At 42.4% G+C, this 24596-nt stretch overlaps 1 protein-coding gene across 10 annotated transcripts; it reads right to left on the bottom strand.

The window, feature by feature from the left end:
• Window positions 1-447: 447 nt before the first annotated feature.
• On the bottom strand, window positions 448-23172 carry MCOLN2 (mucolipin TRP cation channel 2). 10 transcript variants are annotated; one of them, XM_086617907.1, is made up of 15 exons: window positions 23118-23172; window positions 21115-21117; window positions 19416-19575; window positions 16514-16687; window positions 12842-12986; window positions 12223-12310; window positions 11976-12072; window positions 11415-11514; window positions 10415-10530; window positions 9095-9244; window positions 7658-7759; window positions 7427-7549; window positions 4599-4805; window positions 3125-3240; window positions 448-2150 (listed from the first exon to the last, which is right to left on the bottom strand). In XM_086617907.1, exons 1-15 carry the CDS (start codon window positions 23165-23167, stop codon window positions 2114-2116), a joined length of 1668 nt encoding a protein of 555 aa, XP_086474033.1. In that variant the 5' UTR covers window positions 23168-23172; the 3' UTR covers window positions 448-2113. The 10 variants fall into 10 exon arrangements, with proteins under 10 accessions (XP_086474033.1, XP_086474032.1, XP_086474035.1 ...); XM_086617906.1 differs by lacking the exon at window positions 21115-21117; XM_086617909.1 differs by lacking the exons at window positions 21115-21117; window positions 23118-23172 and adding an exon at window positions 22803-22891.
• Window positions 23173-24596: the final 1424 nt, after the last annotated feature.

Here is a 24596-nt window from a genome sequence, read left to right as displayed (position 1 = left end):
CTCATAGAATGGTTTAGGTTAGAAGGGACAAAGATCATCTAGTTCCACCCTCTCTGCCACAGGCAGGGATATCTTCTACTAGATCAGGTCTATTCTTCTGCTGTCCTTTGGGAAATCATTTATTCACATTTAATTCAAGAATGATTTATTTTCTCTCTTTCCCTTCATATCAAGTTCAGGCCAGTCCACACTATGACCAACAGTTGCATCTTCACAGCTCAGAGGTGATTACTGCTGAGAATGCTACAGCTGTGTTGGATTCTTCTAACATCTTCCCACTATAGGCTTCATGGGAGCACTACCAAAGGTATCAGTGAGATAGATAACTGAACTTCTAATATCTTTGCTCAAGGACAGCAAATCAGGCTTTTATAGCTAAGGCTGCAGGTAAGCATGTAGTTCCATTAACAAGAACACACGCTTTGGATAATGCTGTTAGTGAGCCATTCCGTTTTAATGGTTGAGCTTTTGTTCTCCTGACTGCCTGGCAGCATCAGAGTGTGATTTTTCAAAGTTCTAATTAGATTCTGACCATCATTTTCCTACATTTCAGTTATCTGCTATCAAAGACTCCTCTGATACTCTTCATGATGTCAGATTTCAAGAGGAAGTAATGCAGTATTTTGAGGAGTCTTCTCTAAGAACAGCTTTCCATAAGTCAGGATCTTGTTCAAGTTTTACCAGCATCATTTCCTTCTTACTCCAAACTAAGCTGCCATCCACCTTCCTCATAAAAGGAGAGCATTTCAAATTGACTTTGCAATTTGAAACACTAGTAAGCCAGAACTTGCATGGAGTCCATCGTTAATAGTTTAAGGACACATATCAAGACCAAGTCCCAGCCAACACACTCTGAAGTGAACATCATCTGATACAGACAATTTGCTTTTAGGAAGTGGATAGTCTCAAAGTGGAGCATCTAATGCAACAGTTCACCCACCCCCAGGGCAGTTAGTAGCATGGAAAGTCCTCAGAAGAACCTGGTAACACCTATGCAGTATTATACTGGAAGTACTTTAAAGCTACTGAAAGTGCTGTTACAATTGAAAACAAACAAAAAATTATAAAGGTCAAAGGAAAATAAAACAGTACTTTGGGATGGTCATCTGTAAAAATACTAGACAAGCAACTGAACGAACCAACTGCCAGACTCAGTTGTTACATATTTTCTTCCACTTAAGATGTGTTTGAAACAGAAGGAATTAGACAAGTGAACTCTCTGGCAATGCTTTTGCCCAAATTTGCCCTCTGGGTTATGACAACACAACAGTGCAATACTAAAAAAAAAGGTAATAAAAAAAGGAATAATCTTTTCATCATCCTTCACTTGATGCTTGTTACAGAAGTTTCCAACCATGCAAAAGAAGTATTTACCTACAGCTAAAGTAGCAAGTTTAATTTGGACACAGTACACGTCAAATATTGTGGATATAATAGAAAAGACTCAAAGCCAAAAAAAACACCCACAAAAAACAACAAACAGCAAAACTGGTAAAGAAAAGATTGTGACCTGTAAAGGTTTTGTGTTAAAGTGATACACAAGAGGGAGAACAGTAATTAATTTGCACTTTCGTGCAGCTCTGTAGTTTTACATTAATTTATTTCAAGGAAATTAATTGTGTCAAGTAGAAATTACAGTCTCAATGCTGAATGCACCACTTTAAGTGAAAAAATCCTCCCTTCTCCTTGACTACTTATTATATAATATTTTTAGCATGGATTTTTAAAAAAATTATTTTCACATATTTCTTTTTCTTATTAACAAGAACAGTTGCTTCAGGGCCACTTTCCTTCCTCCTAGAGGTGATTAGCAGACAGCTCCCATGGACACTGCTCAAGGATCAGCCTTCTTTAACATGACAGAACTTAGGGCAAGAATATAGACTTCTTCACAGCTCTCCTCCAGATGCAGCTTCTGAGCTCTCCTCCTGGTCAGCCAGCTGATGTCACATTAGCAGCTTTTCTTCCCCCAACACCTTAATCAGGTAAGATTAGTCTGTTCACAGCGAGGCAGGTCCAGATAGTGGGTTTCTTTGCAATTTGGAGAATTATTCTTCTCCAAACAATGACGCTTTCTTTGCATGTATTACCGGTGAATTTCAATATGTAATCATCAATTGATAAGTATCAAGTTGTCATCACTCTGCTGTCTGCAAAAGAAACAATTCACAATTTTTCATTCATCAAGAAAAATGCAAGAGCAAGCATTTACCCATACAAAACCAAGCTGAGTTTTGATCCTTCTGTTCTGTGCTCTCCCATTTCAGCATACAGCTCCAACATCTGCACTGGGACAATCAAGCAGAAACTGCTACAGCAGCAAAAGCTCTAGATTTGCCCTCCAGTTGCCAGGCTTATGGTCTCAATACTCTGCAGTATATTACAGTAAAGCATACTTATTATGCTCAAGCAGACAAAAATCTTTTATCCTGCACAATGACTTGTACGTGAAACCTGACGCTGTACCTGGCTGGAGTTCCTACTAACTAGTTGGCTTTCAAGTGCCCACAGCAACTGCTGGGATACCTGCCCATCATCATCTCACTTGCTCCTTTTCGACTCTGAGGTTCCTCTCTGTCAGAGTACATCAGAAGTATAAAGTTGCATTTCACAAAAGCCTCAGTATGTAAGTAGACAAGTATTCTGCTGCTAAAATAGGATTTGTTACACCAGTTGGGACTGATCAAGTGACAAGATCCCTCCACTCTCAATCAGGGATTCAGATGTGTGTGGGGTTTCCTCAGAAACAGAATTCAAGGACTTCCAGACCAGCAAGCACCAGATGAAATGTTCGTCTCTCACCAAAACTAGCGTAAAAAGGACCACTGCTAAGACCTCCAAAAGCTTGAGTTTGGTGGCAACCAGACATTTACAAGCATGTTTCCAATATTCTGACAGACAGTATTGAATCAGTTTGCCAGCAAAACATGCATTTAAGCTCAGAATTGTCACCCCTGCACCCTCAGCAGACTAAAGATCTAACACCAAGTAAAGCACAAGACACACAACAGAGGTCAGATATTCCACAGGTTAAATTCTCCAGCATTTGCAAAACAGCACTTTGCAGTGAGAAGCTAACTGGTGTACTTCTGAGAAAAACACTCATGAAAAACACTCTACTGACCTCCTACAGCAGCAGATGAATGGCATAGAAGTATTTTCTTTTCTGCAACCAACACTGCCATGGTCTTTTAGAAATTCATGTAGATCTGTTACTGGAAACCCACTTTGTTGATATTTCTGAAAGAGAAAGCATTTTATTTACAACACATGAGAAGTTACTGGGCATGAAGTGTTCTAAATTTTCTCTAGAGTGTGATAGCCAAAACCAGACTATTTGGTTCATTTGTTCAGTGTTGCTGTAGGAACGAAAAAAAAAAAATACCAATCCCATCCTAGGAACACCACACATGGTTGGTGGAACAAAGCAATCTAAGTGACAATTCATGCTGTTCACAGATTCTCTTACTGTGAAGAGAAATCTGTGACAGATTTATTTGCTGTCCATAAGACCAAGCAAGTGATCTCAAGTCACACTGGTATTGATTCTCCCTTGTTCGCATCAGCTGCTGTGCTCACTGACTGCTCTGGGCACATTCTCTCTAGGAACCCCTTCAGCATTGCCATGCTAAAGAAATGCTCTGCAAAACACTAGTTTGACGTGCTGAAGTGGCTCCCCATTGATCCACATGAAGTGCTCAGAGGGAAGAGTAACAGTAAAACACTGTTTCAGTGGTCAGCCCACCCAATCAACTCAGAAGCACAGACAGTTAAGTTGTATTTCAAGATGTTTAGAAAGCAGAGCTCTTGTTTGGTCTGTAAGTTGTGGTTCATGTCAGACCAGCCTTACTTTGCTGGCCTGTTTATCTGACACTAAGATAAGAAAGGGATGAGAGCTGAAGAGCATGATCCACGTTGCCTTCCCACTGGTTACTGCAGCTACCAGAAGCACAAAGGAGAGACAGCACCAGAGGGCAAGAACAAAGAGTAATTACCAAAAACTTTGTTTCATTTTCAGCCAGTTCATACTGGAAATGGATGGTGCAATTTTAACTGGAACGAGAAGCAGTAGGTCTTTTGGAAGGTATTTTCTTCTAACCACGCATTTCCAAGCAGCACATTAAGCATGCCTGGACACCTAAATGAGTTGAGAGTTATCTGCTTGGCCCTTGCCACACTCCTGCCAAGGGAATATTCTGAGATACCAGCAAACCCTTCCTGACCTCAGCTTCTGGTTCCACGAGAAGAAACATTCACTCCAAACTCTTCTGACTCTGTGTAACTATACTTGAGAATTTACTCTTTCCACTCATGCTTCCATTTACATTTCTATTATCTATTACCTTTTTGAAGCCAGGTGAAGCAGCAGAATATACAAAAAACAGGGACACACACAAAGGATGATTCTCCAAACCAATTATTGCTTAGTCATTTGGATGACTACTCAGTCATCCTCCCAGTTTCATCGCAGACTAAGCTAAAAGATTTTAATAGTTTCACCAGTCATTACAACTAATGCTAGAGAGTATGGTGCTGAGTGATTAACAAGAATGAATACAAAACTGATTAGAAGTGTAATAGAAACAAAAATGTTCTACCTTTATGGTGTCATAAGAGTCGGTAATGAGTGCAATAAAAAGGCTGAGAATCATGTATATAAACAGACTAATGAAGGAGTACAGATACAACCGACTGAACATCCACACCAGCGTGCTCTTCTGCTGGATTTGAGCAAATGTTGCAAACATGTCATCACCATTGACCAAAGAAAACAGACACTCAGCCACCGTGTTCAGATCTTCGAACTAGAAAGGAATGAGTACAAATTATTAACAGAATGTGAAGACCAATCATCCAGATTAAAGTTAGAAGTGTTATAAAACAGAAGTGGAGTTTTTTTAGAGTTTTACTCATACCAGAAGAAAAAAGCCAACCCAGTCATTCAAATGCTACCACACTTTCTTTCCTGTATATTCAGACCAAAACATACATGTCAGTAATAGAACCATATAGAAATATAATCTCGGCTAAGCATTAGACATTGACATCAGAAATAAGATGATTTATTATCAAGAAACAAACTTGTGATGCTCAACAGATAAAACAGCCAGTAATTGATGACCACAGAAAGTTTAAGTTACTGAATTTTAATCTATTTTAGACCTGCAGGAAAATATTATTGTTTGCCAAAGCACGTAGATGAAGTAATTTCACAGAATCTATACAGTAAATCAGTGGTGGTATGCTGGGAACAGAATCCACATCCTCTGGTCACCCAGCTCTGCAGCATTACGGGAGTAGACGTAATGAATCAATATTGTACTAAGAAGTTAGAGATGGCATGTAGCCTTCAGAGCTCAAATGGTCTAAGCTAGATTTGTCTTGCAATAACATCATCTATCTGTCATTTAGAAAACCCTGAGCTGCATGTAAAAGCTATAGCTGTGCTGTAAAGCTAATAAGCACACCCTGGATAAAACGATAGTTTCATTGCAAGGGTATCCTCTTAAATTCTTAACTCCATTTCCCCAAGCTGGAATATGCCCTGATGCTAAACTCCATTCAGCAGCCAGGGTTCGCACTATCACTATGTCCCTCCAAGTAACTGGATTTGTTAACTATACTTTATTGGACAGTATGAATTGATGCACAATGTTTTAATGTAGCTATTATCAATAAAGTAACATGACTTCATTCACTTGAGCTGTGGTCCTACATTGAAAACAAAGACGTCAAGAGGCCAATGTAAGAACAGTGTGTTGCACAGAAACAGCAGGTCTGTGCTTATTTTTCATTATTATTATTATTTTTATTTATTTTTAAAGTCATTATTAGACTCAGCAGCACATTTTCTGAGAAGGGGCGCACACTATGGGTGATTGAGTAACCCACACGTTTCCATGCATGAGTACAGAGAGAAACCTGCTAAGGATTGCCCACCTATAAAGCCCCTGGACTGACATAACACAAAACACAGGATCCCAACTCCCTCTCTCCGGCTGCAGTAGCAGAAGGGAAAAAAAGAAAAAGCCATACGTATTTCTCTGGTTTTGAGCTAAGGCCTTCGGAATTTTTGAGCACAAGGACCTCTCTCCTGTGTACCTGCAGAGCAGGGAAGGCTCTTCCCATTCCTCACCAGGGACAGCTGAGGCAGCCAGGGTGCCCCGCCAAGGCAGCCTCAGGCTGAGGGGAACTGCCCCAATTCCCATGGGTGGCTGGGAACTGCCAGAGACGGGAACCCCACACGGCTGCAGGTGCTTTCCCAGACACTGGTCTCCGATATTTAGCAAGAGGTAACGTTTTCATAGATAAGTGTATTATTGACTACACTTTGTTTTGCTCAGGTAATTAAGGTACTTGCTGCAGGGAAGCTACAACAGTATTAATGCTGCGCCTGTCAGAAACAAATGGAGCCTCTAGTATGACTGAGGATCCCACAGCATCCAGCATCCCCTCGAGAAATGTACTATCATCAACTTAAAACATGAGCAGACTGAATACCTACACTTCTCAAAGGAGAGAATTACATTACTTTAGAGGAATCCGAGCTCTGGGGGTGCAAGAAGCTGAAGCAAATGCTGCAGCATGTATCTCTGTTACAATATATACTGCAAGTAACCAGAAATCAAGAATGAGAAGTCATGCATTTGTTACTAATTAATGGACACATAGAACTCATCACAACAAGAATCTGCCTTTTTTTTCTTGGTAGATGCAGAAAGGAAAAAAACAAAAAACTTTGCAGGTTTTTTTGCTCGTGTTTTGGAATATACAAAGCCTTACTGCTGTACCCAGGTTTCAGAATAGACCACATGCCAGGCACACACTTTCATATCAACCTTAAAAAAAAAATTAAAAAAATCACCACAACAAACCCAAAACCCTAACAAACAAATGAAATAACACACACACGCACACCCAACACCCCCACACACAGGAAGCAAAGCAAAAAAGACAAGCATTCATTCACCCCTTTCTGAGTCAAGATTTAGGAGCTGAAGCTACATGGCACAGGAAAGATTTGGAAAAACAGAGTCAAGGAGATTCCAGAAGCGGTACCGGTGAACTAGTGTCTCTTTAACCCAACTGAACTGGAATTGCCAGAAGAGGGCGAAAGAGATAATGGACCAATTTACCTCTAGTCCCCAGACAGACATTGCCTGGACAAACCACCCACTCATCACAAACACAGCCTTGTATTTGAGATTGCACTGAGTTCAAGCACATAGTGAAAGCAAGCACATGGTTATCTTGTTAAATAGAGCAGGCAGCAGGAGGTACGTACAGAGGAGAAACACAACACTTTCGTGTTCTTCATGTCACAGCTTTCAAACAAAGACATCAATTTAAGACTCATTTCTGTTGTTATAACCAGGAACTATAACTATACACACACACATTATCAGACCAGAAAAGGAGTACATACCTTTTCATGATAAGGTCCCAGGACAATCCAACCACAGAAAGTATAGCCAAGATAAATCATCCCAGCACAACAACAAAATCTTAGCACTTTGGGCAATGATGCCTGCATAGTTAAAATGAGTACCTATATGTCAGAATGGAAGAAAGAAGGGGAAGAAGCCACAAGTTAGAGAGATCCAAGTAAGAGTGACAAATATATGCTTTAATCGTTGAATATTTGATTCCTGCTTACATTGTAGGTTTGAAAATATCCCAGGTATCTGATGACTCCAACCCAGACAAACAAAGTTGATGTTCCAAGTAAAATGCTGCAGACGTCGTAACTTGCAAGGTTCTGAGGGATCCAAACAGAGCAGGTGGTCAAGTTACAAAGCAGTAGGTATGTCAGCTTGACTGCTATTCAAGTTCAAGCAAACAAAGCAGGGCAGTCCAATACTGAAAGGATGTTGCTACATCACAAAAAACAAAAACAGACCAAAGTGAACTGCAATTATTTAGTGAGATCACCCAAATGCAATAGCACCACAAACGATAGCACATCTACCTTGACATTCTAGTAGTTTTACATGAAGAACTACAGCCTTTACCTTGGTTATGACACAGTTTTAATAGTCAATTAAATATCTCTAAATTTTTATTCAAAAAAGGTGAATATATGCTCTTGTTAGGCAAACAAGTTCTCATTCGCTGTTTAGTAAAACATGAGCCATCATTTAAATGAGAAGTGAGCCTCAGGACTACAGCCCTTTCCATGCTACATGCATATACATCTCTGAACAGCTTGCCAGATGTTTGAACCTGGAACATCATTTTTACTACTGGTGAAGTTTATAACCAATTCTACTTGCATTTTACTTTGGAAGGCTGGAACTGGTTGCAAGAAGCAACAGATACATTTCCTACCCTCATCCCCCCCACCTCACCATACAGCTGGAGGTTCTCAAGTGCTTCCTCTGAAGGCCACTCTGGGCATCTGCCCTTCAAGCCTTAGTACACATAAAGCAGGAGCAGCACACTACCCAATCTGTTTTTCCCAGAACACAAAGTTTTGTGAACACATGAATTGTTGACCTACAGCTCTATTGAAGAAAACAAACAAACAAACCAACCAACCAAACAAAACCCTGAAGAACTGCCAGCTGGACTAAACACATTGATTTCAGCAAGCCCAGGCTGGGATGTCAAGGACTAGCAGATGACAATGTCTGTACCTGTATAGTTTGGACAGGCCAGGAGAGCAAGCTATAACAGCCATGTTTCCAGTCCCACGAGCCATCGAGATCCCTGTTTTATCCAAGGGGATGACTCTTGGTTTCCCTGTACAATATGTACTACTACTTCTTACAGAAATAACACAATCCAAGTTGTTGTTTTTTGGTTTTGGTTTTTTATTAGGAACTGTGTACCCACAGATCTTATATCAGGGATTAGGGGACTTAGCACTATGGAAATAAGATGTTTAAATAGCTTACATGGTCTTACTGAAAGACTTCAGGGAAAAGAGACTGAAACCAGTTAACAGTCAAACTAGCACTAGGAAGTGAAGAAATAAGAACTAGCAAAAGTAAACATGACTAGTGATAGCTCACTTCCATTTGTCCCCAAGTGAAAACACATTATACATGGTTGTAACAAGATTAATATTTTATCTGAAGTATTAAACACTCACCTTTGCTTTTATTTCCATTTTTAGAATTGATCCAATGATGGTCATCACATCACTGATAATTACCAGGACATACCATCCATTTATGAATTCCAGGCGATCAGCATGACAGACATGACGATTATATTTCTCCAAGAAGTAGTTCACAAATCTCTATCGACAAGCATGTAGATGTTTAGTTACAGGTCACCTTAGATGAAAAACATGTACAGATGCCCCAGTAGTATAGCAATGCTTGTTTGTTTCACATACCCTCTTTTCCTACAGTATTTGCTGGAATAACAGCTTAAAACTCAAAAGCAACAGAAATAAATAGGAAAAAAAAAAAAGATTCATTTAGGCCAGTGAAAATCAACTTTCCACAACAGTTGTATTCATAACCAATCCCTACTAGCATAACCATGGCTTGTTATCCCCTTTTTAGCCCCCTTCATGAAAGTTTCTATCCACCTCCAACAGAACAAGGCCACCCAACTAAAGGAGTGAAAAAGAGAATTAATAACTCAAATTCAACTATAAGGCAAAAGCTCTCATTTCTGATAGAGCCAACAATATCACTTCCCACTCTCAGCACTGCCTATCTGCTTTCACTTGCTCTTTTTGCTCATGAATAAACGCTGATATCCCTATTTCTGACAGCAGTTTGACAATGCCTGTTCTGAACTGTGTCCTCTTCAACTTTGTCTTGTTTACAAGCTACAAAAAGGATATATTGAACAAGACAAACAAGTATCTGTGCTTTCATATCCTACCTATCCTGAACTCTTTTGCCAACTCCCATAAGCCACATGCTTGCACAGTGTCTATCAACTCATGGTTATAAGCTGGCACATCTCAGGGCCCAGCTTGTGTTTCTGCGTAAGTATTTGGACCAGAAGAGCTGAATCTGCTTACATGAAGCTCTGCAAGTAGCTTGAGATGAAGTTGGACAGGTATAGTCTTAGTCTGCAAAGGAGGGTGCACTGGGAAGAAGGTGACAGCAGATGGTGATCAGGGATTGTGGAAGGAAAGGAACCAAAAAAGGGTGGTTCCAGTCTCAGAAAGACCAGAAAACTTAGCCAGAGTTCGACTATGCTTTACATTTTCTTCAGTTAGAGCTGGCTTTGAGGGATGTTCATTAAAGCATTAATTTATGACATGACCTCTATTGGCATCCTACTCTGAAGCCAGGGAAGGAAGAATTCACGTTTTGAAGGTGTGGGATGTGTTGGCTGTTAGCAGCACGATACACTACACAATATTTCAAAACATATTACTTGACAAAACTAGCAGCAAACAAGACAAAGACAAAATAAGCATTGAGATTATGAGCACTGTACTTACTTTCTGTAGTCTCAGGGCAAGAACAATGGATCGTGTGCAGAGGATGAGAGAAGCAAAGCAACTTAAAATGACAAATCCATCAAAGACTAGAATATACTGAGTGTTTTTCTGGAGAACTGTAAAGAGTCAAAGAAAGGAAGTAGAGTTAGCCTTTTCACATAGCTCTAAGCACAAATTGTTGCAAAATATCAGGTATTTTGCATTTAAACGCTCACACATACAGGCTGAGCAGAGAATAGACTGAGAGTAGCCCTGAGGAGAGGGACTTGGGGGTCCTGGTTGATGAGAAGCTCAACGTGACCCGGCAATGTGTGCTTGCAGCCCAGAAAGCCAACTGTATCCTGGGCTGCATCAAAAGAATTGTGGCCAGCAGGTCGAGGGAGGTGATTCTGCTCCTCTACTCTGCTCTTGCAAGACCCCACCTGGAATACTGCGTTCAGCTCTGTAGTCTCCAACACAAGAAGGACATGGACCTGTTGGAGTAGGTCCAGAGGAGAGCCACAAAGACAAAGAGAGGGCTGAAGCACCTCTCCTATGAAGACAGGCTGAGAGAGTTGGGGTTGTTCAGCCAGGAGAAGAGAAGGCTTCTTCTCTTCTCTTATCTTATCATGATCTTATTGCAGCCTTCCAGTACCTAACGAGGGCCTACAAGAAAGCTGGAGAGGACCTTTTTACAAGACCATGTAGTGATACAACAAGGGGCAATGGCTTTAAACTGAAAGAGGGTAGACTTAGATTAGATCTAAAGAAGAAATTCTTCACTCTGAGGGTAGTAAGGCACTAGAACAGGCTGCCCAGAGAAGTTGTGGATGCCCCATCCCTGGAAGTGTTCAAGGACAGGTTGGATGGAGCTTTGAGCAACCTGATCTAGGGGAAGGTGTCCCTGCCCATGGCAAGGGAGATGGAAGTAGATAATCTTTAAGGTCCTTTCCAGTCCAAACCATTCTTTGATTCTATGTGTAACACGTCTATCATGCAAACACACATGCACCGTACTTACCAGAGCCAAAAATGTGCCAGTCTTTACATTCTTGAATATCAGTGTCACTATCAAAATAGATTTTGATTTTTCCACTGTGGGCTCTATTATTGAATGTTATCTGGAAACACAAGAGTATACCAGAAATTAGACTATAAAAATTTCATTCCATAAAAAAAGCTTGATAAGCGCTTTGACGTAATATGCACTCATACTTGTTGGTCAGGTAAACTTTAAGAAAGCTGTCACCATAAGGGTTGGTGTAAACATAGTTTGAGAACATGTCATGTATAGCATAAAAAGCAGTATTCCAAGAAGCCAAACTTTAAGTTTAACCTTTAGAAGAATAACAATTACTAACCTCCTTCTCAGGTTATGAGGTTACCAGCTGAAATATGATAGAAAATAATATTGTCCCATGGCAACACCATTTCAGCAACCTTTGGGAAGGAGAGGTAAGGGCCAGAACATGCTCAACCACTTTTTCCCTTGCAATCTAAATATGAGGATGACGACTACCCCTTAGCTTAAGCTCTTGTTATATATACAGTATTGGAAGTGTCATACCCTATATTAACTTACAGTATTTTGAAATGCATAGCAGTCAGGCAATTCACGGGCATGGATTGTCTGTAGAGCAATGCCTTTCAGCTTGAAGGAGATTTCAACCTGTATAAGCCTGAATGATTCAAAAAAGTGTATAAATTATATACATATATATAAAAAAAAAAAATTACACACAAAGCAAGAAAACTGCACAATTCAGAATCCACTATACTCATATGAAAGGACAAAATTAAAAATAAAAAAATCCCCACCAATGCTTTACCTGTAAAATTCAAGATGGAAAAAAGAAGAGTTCAGCTTCAGTTCAGCCTTCTTATCAGCTAGCTCCTGTGGCTTAAAAAAGATACATTCTGGGAGGAGAAGAGGAAAAGCTGTAATCTTAAAAACTTCACATAGAAAGCAGAATAAAACTGAAATAATCAGATTGAATGGCAAGTCCTAATGAGGCAAAATGTTAATTTTGAGCAAACTTATTCACAGAGAGACCCAGCTGTTGGGATCAGAAGCAAGTTCACGTAGTAAATCTTGAAAGGCTAGCAGCAAGGAGTCAGCTCTGCGAGGTGGTAAAGACACCCACCCACTGAAGGTAAAGACTGACCAGCATCCAGAATTCTGATATGAGCCTTCTGCATGGAGGGGAGGGAACAAAAAAAAAAAAACAACAAACAACAACCAAAAGAACACAAACTCACTCACAACCCAATAATGACAGCAGTTGAAAAGAGCCTCCTACAGTCTGCACAGTTGCCATGTCTAGGCAGATACTAAAAGCCATGAGGGAAATAGGCAAAATGTGCCTATGAGTGCCATGCAAAAAGCTATTGGTTTTAAACTTTACTGATTTAGCATTAGAATGTAAGTACTCCACAGCAATACTATACCTGTTTCAGTAGAGACATCTATGTTCAGCGTGTCATTGGAAGGAAGCATCGTGCTCTTCTTGTACTGTTGTTTACAGATTTTTAAATCTGATCCTTCATGTTCATAACCAAGGGTCCCCAGGGCTATGTTCTTTAAATGTCTGTACTAGTTTAAAAACAAAACAGAAGCAGAAGTTACAGACAGTCATCTTTTTTGCATTATATAGTCACTCACAATCTCAAAAAGTTGTGTTATCAACATAACTTCTTATATTAAAAAAAACAAACCAACCAACCAAAAAATCTTTACTTTCACATAAAGCCTGTAAATTGAGAATGAATCTCTCATGGGAAGCTAAGAAGGCTGCTGGTCACTAATTAACAGTGACTGGCATCCTGGTGACATGGTGACTGGGAGCCCCATACATACTGGGCTGCCTGCAAACCCTGTGCCAGACAGCAAGCCAGCAGTTTTAATTAGATGCCTGGCAGCAACTTCAATGCAGTGTATTGCTACTAACCACACTCCAGGGATATCTTATGTATTTCTCTCACAAAGGTGTTAGTTTTCACGCCACTTGAAACTTGACTGCTTTACGTACAATCCAAGTCACAGTTCTTATCAAATCCACCTCAAGAGCAAAACCAACGCTGTTCCCTGTGTGACTGTAGAAGAGGAAAGCCATGCGTTCGCTATGTAACCAGTGACCAAGGAACATACATAGAGCTTGGGCAGCCTCCAAAAGTAATTTAACCTGCCTGCTTTACACAAGCACAGAAGCCATTGAAAACACACCTGCAAGGAAGGCACTTTCTTTTTCATTTACTCTAAACAGAGCACAAGACACCTTCTTCATATGTTAAGATACGCTTCAAAACAAGGACTAGAAGTGGGAGCGAGTAAAGCCATGCCAAGCCAAGCATTGTCCACGCACAGATCAGCCCTGAGCACCACTGAAGAACTTCATTCAAGGCCAGTCCTCTCCCGACTTGCCTTCCACATGTTCTTGGTGTCCACTGGAAGCAAGATAGAGCCTCTGACCCTTGGAGTCACACCTTCCAGCCCTGCATAGGCACGGCAAACCCCTGGGGCACAGCTCTCCCTGTGGTGCTTGACTCCTTGGCAGCTGAGGAGATCAATGACCAACCATGGACACAGCTGCCTGTCAGCTCAGCTTTACACCAGCTAATGTCATCCAAGAGAAGTGAAACAAGCCCCCGGCCCTTTGAGGAAGAAGTCATAAACCACTAGTAATTCATTAGTTTTATCATCACCTCACCTAGTAAAGAGCTCAGGCAGCGTACAGTGCTGGTCCGCTCTGAAGGAAGCGTCTATCTACCAAGAGGCCTGAAGTAAATAAATGTGGGAAGTCAGGCAAGGTTTCCCATTCCTTAAAAAAACTGTTCAGCTGGCTTTGATACAGATTAGACTCTTTTCCCCTTAAACACGTATTTTGTAATTATGCATCAGTACCATCCTATTTCCTCCTTCCTATGGGCATTATGGCCACTAGCCCATCATGTGGGCTACAAAGTCCCAGCGGTCATTACCAACCACATGCTCCATGTCCAAAAGAACTGTAACAAGAACCACCACACTTCCGTCCAAAGCTCTGCTGTGCAGTGCTGCTTCAACTCCTCACTGCTGAGCTTGCGACAGGTTTAGACATCCTGGGAGAAGAGCACGGCCTCCGAACCCTGCCAGAACGTTATCTTAGAGTAAGCTAAGGAAGCCAAGGCTGACTAAGGCAGGTCAAGTGAGTGGAAACAGTAGTTAGTCACAACTGCACATCCCTCTGGGGACATCTCCAGATCACTGCATCTAACAGCTGTTGCTCTGCCCTCCTCACAGTGTAACACGTGGCTTTGGGTTACTCACAGGCCATTTTCAAACAACACTACAAAACAGTAAAAGCAAAATTCTCATTTACACATTTCTAAGCAGCCTCACAGAGAGCAGCCAGCAGAACATCCTGGTCCTCCAGATTCTGTCACAGGCAGGATACAAGCAGAACAACTCTGCACAGCTTCTTTGTAGCAGCAGATTTCAAATTGGACCCAGGAGAGGAATAAGGAAAAGCTGTGCACTCTTTCACATAGAAAGTATTTTCTTTATTTTTTTTTTTTCCTCTGGAGTGTGAAAATATCACAGTGGCACATTGTACAAAGACTAAAATTCCATTTTTTACAATTCCAGTTTTGCTATGCACTATTACCATCTTCTGTAACATCATCTCCTTCTGCTTGCCCCAACCCTGTAACCCCCCACAAACCAGGCATTACAAATTAAAACTCAAAACAAAACACACCAAAACCTATGGCTTCTAGCTGCCCATCTTAAAACAAACAAGTGTTGCTTTTAGCTTAGGAGCCAGCTGGCTTGACTCTTCCTAGAGGGCATTTTTTAAAAAGCAAAGCAAAACAATGAAAAAAGCACCACCAGTCATAATGTTCACCTGGAGGCACGTTTTGGGTTTTTTTTCGAGTATTACATGTGATTAAAAAAGTGTCAGGAACACCACAGAACACTAAAGAAGCCAGATTACTCAAGTTTAATTCTCCTTAAAGGATATGTCTACATTTATACAACATAGACATTTTACGAAGTGACCTTTTTCTGATGCCTGTGTATCCTCAAGAATGAGCCAACATGTAATAAAGCTATTATTTCTCTACTGTCTTCTATCTGGCCTTCACCTCAGCCTTAGTGCCTACAAAAGAAGGAAAGCGAGATAAAGCAAGCAAGGAAGAAAAAAAAAGTACAGATTATAGTAGAGATAGCAGCAATGTTGAGAGTTCAAAGGAAGACTAAGGAAACTGTTTCAACACTCGTTTAACACACCAAGAGTGAGCACCTTGGCCTCGTCCAGCACAGCAGAGCCATCAGCTGCTGCGGCTTAGCAGAGGTGGCCGAGGAGCAGCAGCCTCCGTGCAGGGCACGTGTAAGGAGGTACAGCCTCCGCAGCCCTGCGACGGCCGGGCATAATGGACAGTGGCAAAACTGCTTTAAACCAAGTGTCAGAGCTGATGTCCAAGGTCAGGGAAAGCGAGAGGTGGTTTAAAGCCACTTTCTGTTCATCCCATCTGAAGTGTCTCTGGGCTTATCGTCATCCCCAAACACAACAGACATTCCATTTTCCACATGCACACTCTTTCACCTCATGACTTCTGAATGCATTGATATTACACACAAAAGCATTTACTGAATTTTCATCCTAGATTTATTCACTCTCCTCCCATGATTGTAAAGGGACTGTTCTTTAAAACACCATCCCTAACCAGGGCGAGTGCCCCTACGTTCCTGGAAGTACCGTATTCCCCATTTTGAGGCCTCTGGCACTCACAACAAAGCTGCAATTCAGCATAGCTGTAAGCACAAATTTTTTTAATACCATGCACAGGTATATTCAGGCCTACAGTTCTTCAAAGTAAGACCTAAACAAAGGTTCCAGTTCATGCAAGGCGACTGATTTTCAAGCTTTCTGGACTTCAGTACTACACACTAACTGAGCAAAATTTTGGGAGACAAATGCAGACATCTACACACAAAATTCAGGACACCACACCTCCGATGATTCGCTGAAATATCAAAACTGAAATCCAAGAATGGTGACAGTAAACCAGAACCTTAGCAGAAGTTCGTAGCTAGGGCTTCGGCTTTAACACTGCTCACTATAAAACACACACACTTACCTGATTAATAACATAAAAAATGCTATCATAAGCATCCTGTTGTGTATATATACTACAGCTGTAGTCATCTTCATCGACTCCAGAATAGCCTTTCAGAAATAGGTGTTTAAAAGCAACGGTGTTTTCCTCTTTGAACGATACCACCAACTGGTTACTCAAACCAAAAAAAATCAGCTGACAAGAAAAAAAAAAGAAAAAAACAAAACAGATTTTGAACACTGGTCAAGTAGCAAGATTTTGGAAACAGCTTTGAATTATAATAAATACAAACCAGAAGGGTGCCTGTTGCTGTAACCCCGCTACAACAGGAGCAAAGAATCTGTTAACTAATGCCATGAGACTGCTAAAGTCAAGGTTACCACATGCAGGGCAAGAGAAACAGAAATCAGTCTCCCACTGGTTCTAAAACTTACAGTGCAGCAACTAAAAACAGACAGCTAGATCACCGCCACCTTTCACAAATCCTGGACAACAAACCTCAGTGGCATTTGCCAGAACTTTTGTTGAGGATGCAAATGGTAGAAGAGCTAACCTAGAAGCACAGCCTGAAACGCCTTGCTTTGCTATGGGACAAATTCCTGCACCTTCTCCCTACCTCTGGCACGGCACAGGATTAGAGCAAACCTCTGTGGGACTCCATAGCAACAAAAAGCATCACCTCCCTGACCCAGGTGCTGGTTAAGGAGGCTGTAACAAGAATCATCAGCAGTAAAGTTACTTCTCAGGATTTGTGTTGCCCTACCATATGGATGCTCCCATTCTCTCCACCAAGGAAGACATACAAATGGAGCCTAGAAGCAGAAAAATCAAGCAACAAGAGTTTCTTCATAGGCACGGTAGCAGGGAGATATCCCAAGCTCCAAATAGCTAACTATTCATCCTATGTTTAAACCGCTTACTAATAGCAAATATGAAACTGTCTCATTACTGCATGGAGTTTCCAAGCCCCACAAGAAGCTGGCAGAAGCAGGGAAGAAGTAAAAGTGAGAAATGGCAAGCAAAGTACTATGAACTTAGAAACCTTCCAAAGCAAACAGGCAGGCTCCACTAACATTCAAATTCCTTCATTCAAAACAGTGGAAACTGGAAAGTACACCTGTTTTTCCCCTTTCACTGGAATACATCATCTTTTGTCCTAGAGAGCAATTGCTTAGATCTGGGCCAGGCTAAAAGAATACATGCAACAGGAGTATTTAGTGCAAGGCTGTTTGGTTATAGCAAAGTCACAGCCAGGAGAGAGAAATGGGGATGTCAGCTCTGTCAGGTATACACAGTCTTCAGATTAAGAACTGAATCTTCATACTTTCAGCCAAGCTTTAAATCAATTATTTAAATCTTTGATTGACTGCCAAAAAAAAAAATATCACTGAGTGCTACAAATAAATCTGCAGCACCCTAGTTAGCATCTCTAAAAAAAATCAGGGATCTTCCAGCTGCAATACAGAGGAATAAAATATACTCAGCAGGGTTTCCTCAGGGGACTCTCTAGGGGATTTCAGCAAAGTGTTGGAGTAAAACTTACTCCCCACATTGGAACAGAAGCCTCTTCTGCTTTTCAGTCAGACACAGATACCACAGCTGCTGCATCACACCAAAGAAGCCACAAGTGTCACTGACTCACCGGCTGACATCAGGCAGAAGCAGCTAGAAAGAGGCTTAACTTATTCCTACATTGTCCTTCAAGGGTCTTGCCCTTACTCTGAAACAGAGACATGCTTGTCGAACCTTTCCATTTACTATTAGCTCACGTTTGAGACCTCCCTACAGAACAGCAACACGTTTTCCTTCAGAAACTCTATTTTCCTTTTCTTGCCAGTGACCTGTCTGGCATCTGAGCAAGACCCAGGGCTGACAAGAAAGAATATGAAGTGGCAATCCAGAAAATCTTGTGGCCTTCGAAAGCCAAGCAGCAGAGCACCCCTTCTGCTCACAAAGGACAGCGGGAGGCTAGGACAGCAGACAGAAAAAATCACACGTTCAGTGATCCCCCCAAGAATTTAAGTCAGGAGGCTAGGATAGATTGAAAGTACTGAACCTTTTCAGAGTCACATGAAGTTACTTTTTGCCTCACTGCCCACGCACAAAGGCTACTGCCCTGTCGGCGAAGAGCATGCAATAACCCACATCGGAGGTGCCGCTGCCAGTAAAGATGGGGCAACCAGTCCTCTTAGCTCACACTGTGCTGGTGCTGCCCACCCCCTCCTCCCCTGCACACACCTTAACACACTCCCTGTTCTCAGCACCTCCAGTGCTACGGGTAGCAATTATGCCAGCACCAGCATAAATTGCTTATTTCAGCTGGGCTAGCCTGGACACATCGACCACTGCATCCCGCTCCTGCTCCGGCACAGCAGAGGTCGGATCCTGTGCCTGCGGGGTCAGGGAGCCTGCCGCGTCTTTCCAGCGGGGAGACGAAGACCAAGAGCAGTCAATAAAACACAGGGACACGTAAGCCAGGGTTACGCTTCACTCTGGCAGGCAAGTCAAACACAAACCTGGAATGCTGCAACATGTTTTTAGGAGTTGTATATTTAGTTGTATTTGCAAAGTGTCGGATGTCAGAGTCCTGCATTTCAAAGGTCCAGAAAAATAATTTCTACCTACACACGTGTCTCGTTTTGCTTCCCTTGACCTCACCTTCAGTGGGAAGAATGATTTGCTTTCACGTGCTATCTTAAAAACAGCAAAATATCTGGTCCTCAAAATCTCCAGGAGGCTTTTGTAATTTAGTTAATGTTATTCTTCCCCCTCGACACACCTTTCATAGTATTTTTTTCTCTCTTGACTGAAGCAGGAAGTTCAAGTCCATAACAAATACTGAGGGGTGGCCCAGAACCACAGTCCCACCTCTCCTGTCCATCACCGCTACACTTTCCAAGAGTAAAAACAAAGGAAGGATTACCTGTGTAGTAACCATAAGTATCTTCAAAATCTGCAAAGCCAGTTTCCATGGTATTTGACGTCTTGCTCTGTATTTTTCACAGGGGTTCATGAAATAAAACTTCAAATCCTCTTTCAGAGCCGTCTCTTTTAGATCTAAATCTGACTGAGCCATCATGTTTCTGTCGTAAATAACACATTAATTAGAAACCAATAGAACGCTTCGGCAGACAACTTCCTCATATTGCAGTTTCACCTCAGAGCACCACATGACATAAAAGTTCCGCAACAGTTTTCTGTTTGTTTGTTTTACAGCAAAATGCAAGAAATATTTCCCGATGATCACATCATTAAAAATTATTCAATCACATTAGATCATCAAAACACAACATTTACACAACTATTTCTCAGGAAATAGACATTAAATAAGAGGATCTGTAATAATAACAGCAAGTCTACATTTACCTCTTTGTTAAATCTAAATATTTGAAATAGAGGCCACTGTTAACACATTTCTCTGAATAACCCACATTCTACCACCAGAAAAAGGTGTCTTAGAAGACTGAACAACCAGAGCAGGCTTCACAGCATGCTTCTGTTATGAATATGCAGCTTTAAGGGCTAAAGTCATAGGCATTTATTTATTTAAATATCTGGGCATGTAAAAGTCAGAGGAACAAGCACAGAGGACTGTTGTTGTAGGTGTCTTAAATCACTCTCTTTCTCCCTCTCAACTGAACAGGATACTGAAAACTTTCCCCTTCTCCTAATCTTTCTAACCCTGTTTTCCAGTACTGTAATGGTCAAAACTTTCCTACTTCACACAAAGATCAGAACGAAAGTTACAATTTTTTTTTTCCTCCCTCTACACGTTAAGGCAGAGCAATCATATCTGAAACTAGCTACACAAGCCAATTACCAGTCTCATTTACCATGCAGAAAATTACTCCCCATACTCTGAATTTTATAAAGGATAACATTTTTCTCTCATGGTCAAAACTGAAAGCATCATTTCCAAGTTTTCAGATGCATTCTTACTTCTTTTGTACTCACCTGCCTGAAGCGCATAAGTATTTAAGCCAAAACTGTAGACCACAATGCACAGCTGGTTCTAGTAAATCAGGTATCTTGTTATATTAGAAATGTGAGCTAAAAAACACAGTAAAGCTGACACTGTGGTGTTTCCTCATAAGAGGAAGTGAAAAAAAATCCATCTTTTTTGACATTAGAAGCTCAAAGGTTATCTTTATTACACAGCCTTAAATCAATCACTCATGAAGATGATGGGAGATAGGGGTTTGAAACAGGAAAAACATAGGAAAATTTTTAAGAAATAAAACAACTGAAACAACTGTGGAGTACATCTCTTTAAATTTATAATAAAAACATACTGGGCTAATTTTAACAATGTTTAAGATACACAAGCTTTGAAAAATTTAAATACATCTATGATCTGACAGAAAAGCATATGATAATTACAGCTGCTAGTATTGTCTAAAGAAACAGATACATACGTACTTCAGTCCTGCACTGACACCAAAGACATCGCTACTCCTGTAGCAGCTCCTCTTGAATGAGCAGCAGCATTTGTGTGGGCACACAACAGACAAGACCAAACCCAGAGTAAAAGTCCCAGGAGTAGGTAGGAAAGAAAGAGGAAACAGAGCAGGTTTCAGCTGGATTTGGTCAAGACTTAAAGCATGAAGGTATGACATAAGAACCGCCTCAAGACTTCAGCAAAATACTCCCCTAAACTTCCAGTAAAAGTATATCTGAAGTGACAGAGCTTAAAAATCAAACAGCGAACCTTGTAAGAGGCACTATTTCCTTTGATATTCAAATAAATACCATGGTAGACATGGTGGTTTTTTCCAAAGTTGTCTTTCAAACCCCTACAGCTATTCTAAAAACTTGAATAATAACAATAGTTTCACTTTTACACAACCCTATGATTCTATGAACCCTCACTTAACTCCATTGGCTAGGGATTATTTTCACTGATGCCTTTAGCTTCCTTTATTAATTATCTGTAGAAATTGTGAGCAGGAAATTCAGCCAAGGAAAGCAGCATACTTTTTCAGCCTAAGAGGAAGAGATCAGATTCAAGCCTATATCACTGTTGGGCTTTGTCTTCTAACAAAGAGTAAGTGTTCTCTGGTGCAATATTCAAGAAATAAGTAATTTGGCAATAGATGAAATACAGCAATTGCTTTCTAATTCATTTGTTTCTAGAATAGATTCAAAATAACATCCAAATAATCTGCATTAAATCTGCACACTAGAAGCTTCAATCTAAGCAGTAAAAAAGTGGCAAAGCTCCAAGTGATTAAGAGTGACTTCTGACATTTAAAACAAACCATCTATTTCTACCAAGTGTTCGTTAGCCTAATAATCTAAAAATAATGCAAAGCACCTAGCTCAACACAGAGTAACAAAACAACTCAATTCCAATACAGTAGTGTAATTAACACCGCTCAACAGGTTTCCACAGCATGCGTAAAGCACTGATACAAGCAAGTTTTGTGAAGACTGTTCTTCTCTCTATGCATGTTTAAATGCATACCTGTCATTAAACATTGTGCGTCACAGATAATAATTGTTACTAATTCAATTCTAAAAGCTGCATTAGGACAGCCACCGTTGCAATGCTGTATCTAGCAGGACAATCTGTTGTTTGGATAAAGTTTCGTAGTGAGGCACTTTAAAGCTCTGCGTTCTATTCAATAAAGAGGTTTCCACAGTAATGACTACCATTTACAGCTACCAACTGATGAAATAAGCAGTTAATATGTAGCTCTTCACGCAGCAGAAAAAGCACCATTGAATCAAGTAGCTAAAAAGCTACAGAGCACAGATTCAGGTGGTTGAGTTTTGTTGAGTTTTTTTTTAAATAGTAATTGGCTACAGGAGCAACACTAACACTGCCCATCACAGGTCCGTATCAGGAGCGTTTAGCCACTTGAGCTCTACATCTTGAAGAGCTAATAACGAGATTTTTTTGGGGGGGGGGTGCACGGAGAAAAAAAAAAGAAGGAAAAAAAAAAAAAACACTGAGTTGGGTTCTACGTATCAGACTGGGCAACCCCAGCTGCGCCTTCACGATCTTTTACTAAGCTCACAACTCGCCCGGAGGCGGGCATCGCCCAGCACTTCTCAGGAAAGCGAGCTCTAAGGAACTGAGGAAAAAAAAAAAAAAAGCCACAAAACCCCTCCTTTGACAGAGCTGCCAACTTACCGATGGCTGAGCCGCTGCGGGAGGAGCAACACCGCACCGGCAGCGAGGGGCGCGCACAAGACGCCCCGCAGCTGCTCTCCGTGCGCGCAGCACAGCACGGCAGGCGCGGCGGTTTCCCCGCGGCTGAAGAGCGGGACGCGACAAACCCCGAGAGGCCGGGCGGGCAGCACGTACCTTGTGCGCCAAACGTAACACTCGAGTTGGGGGTAACCCCCGCGTCTGTTGGCTAATCTGGTGCCCGCACGCTGCAGCGGCCGATAGCAGGAGCGCGTCCCTCCGCAGACCCCCGCGGGAGCCCCCCTGCCCCACCCTCCCCCGTTGCGGCTGCAGCGGGGCACGCCCGTTATCGCGGGCCCGCACGGCCGCCGTGCCCCGGGGCGCTTCGCTGCCTCCCGCAGCCGTTGGCGATGCAGCGCCCCGACCCCCTCCCCGCAGCGCCGGGCGGGGTGACCCGAGCGGGCACCGCCGCGCACAGCCCCGGCCACTCACCCGCTGGCGGCGGCCCGCCCGCCGGGCAGGTACTTGAGGGAGATTTCCATGGGGCCGCGGGGCTCGGCCGCTGTCCGGGCAGAGCAGGGCGGCGCGGGCCTCCGGCAGCCCTCGGCGGCGGCGGACGGGGGCAGCCGGCGCCGCGACCCGAGCAGCCTGCGCCGGGCCGCGCAGCCCCGTCCCGCCAGCGAGCCCCGCGCCCTCCCGGCCGCGCCGCCTTTATGGGCGCCCGCGCGGAGGAGGGCGCCCCGCCGCCCACGTGCCCGGCGGACGCCCGGCCGGGCCGGCGGCGGATGGGGCCCGCTCTGCTCCCCCGCCTCCGCCCTTCGCAGCACGGCACCGGTGCTCGGGCTCTTGCGAAGTGAGGTGAGGGTCGGTGGTTGCTGTTGTAGGCACGGAGACGTAGTGCAGGGAAGACTGACAGGTCAGAGGTTGGATTGCGGAGCTGGCCGGTTTGCAGCTGAAAAAGTAGTCGGTTCCTCAGAGGATGTGGTTTAATGTGGTTACTCCGAAGTCGGGTGTTCAGAACAGAACGCAGACTGGTAAGAGGCTTCACTGCAGGAGCTGTGAGTGCTCTACCTGCCCACACGGTGGGGCTGGGCAGTGTAGGACTCACATGATGCCCTCAGATGATGCTGTGTTTGGTTACAGTCAGTCACGCTGTTTATGGGAGAAGAAGGAACAAAAGCCCGGACAAACATCTATGTGGAGTTACTCAAAGCTAGCTGCACGAGCATTATGTCAGCTTATGCATGAAAGGCTTCCTCCGAAGCATTTTGTATTAGCTACGGCCTCAGGCGGGAAGATGCCCCCAACAGATGCAATCACAGGCTTGGTCTTTTACAGCAGCACCTGTTCCCCCTACCCCACTCCCATCTGCCAGAGATAAATTATGCCTTTACACGGTTTTTTAGTGGAAATGTATGAGCATTATTGGATTTGATATCTTCCTCTTTTGCATGCACATGGTTTACTTGAGATTATGCTTCTGTCCAACATGGAAACTGGTACTTAGAAACAAGTACAGCCCCCACCTCTCTCTTCCCCTCATGGTTACTTGATTCTGTTAAGAGATCTGAGCTCTGCTGAAAACAAGTTCTAACTACCTGGGCATATGCAAAACATTGCATCGAAATAAGTCTTGGTTTCAAAGCAGCTCTTACCCAAGTTTTTCACCTTGCAACTTATTTTCAATAGGAAATACGATCAGTATTTTTCAGACAACTCTTTCAAGAGCCCAGTGAGAATTAGAACAAAGGAATACTCTTACACCTCCACACCTTGGATAGCACTGAAACCCCTGTTTTCCTTAGGATGGCATTTTTAACCATAAAATTTATCTGATAAATCTGAGTTTATCTACTTCTTTGTTCTCCCCACCTACATTCTACAGTTCTACCTGCGCCTGCTTGATTGTATCAGCATAAAGATATTGATGTCTCCAGGATGCAGCTTTACATGCGTTACTAGCATTGCTAA

The sequence above is a fragment of the Tauraco erythrolophus genome, chromosome 10, assembly GCF_009769465.1.
Source record: "Tauraco erythrolophus isolate bTauEry1 chromosome 10, bTauEry1.pri, whole genome shotgun sequence".
In the NCBI taxonomy this organism is placed as follows: domain Eukaryota; kingdom Metazoa; phylum Chordata; class Aves; order Musophagiformes; family Musophagidae; genus Tauraco; species Tauraco erythrolophus.
This window is presented reverse-complemented; position numbering and strand designations above follow the sequence as displayed.

What these genes read in the sequence shown, in the direction of transcription:
- MCOLN2 (XM_086617905.1), bottom strand. Translation starts at nt 21,108, where the DNA reads ATGTCATACCTTCATGCTTTAAGTCTTGACCAAATCCAGCTGAAACCT. An exon ending in TACTTATGGTTACTACACAG is followed by an intron (nt 16,688 to 19,415) that starts GTAATCCTTCCT and finishes TTTTCTTGTCAG; the next exon opens with CTGATTTTTTTTGGTTTGAG. An exon ending in GCTATGCATTTCAAAATACT is followed by an intron (nt 11,515 to 11,975) that starts GTAAGTTAATAT and finishes TTGTGTTTCCAG; the next exon opens with ATAACATTCAATAATAGAGC.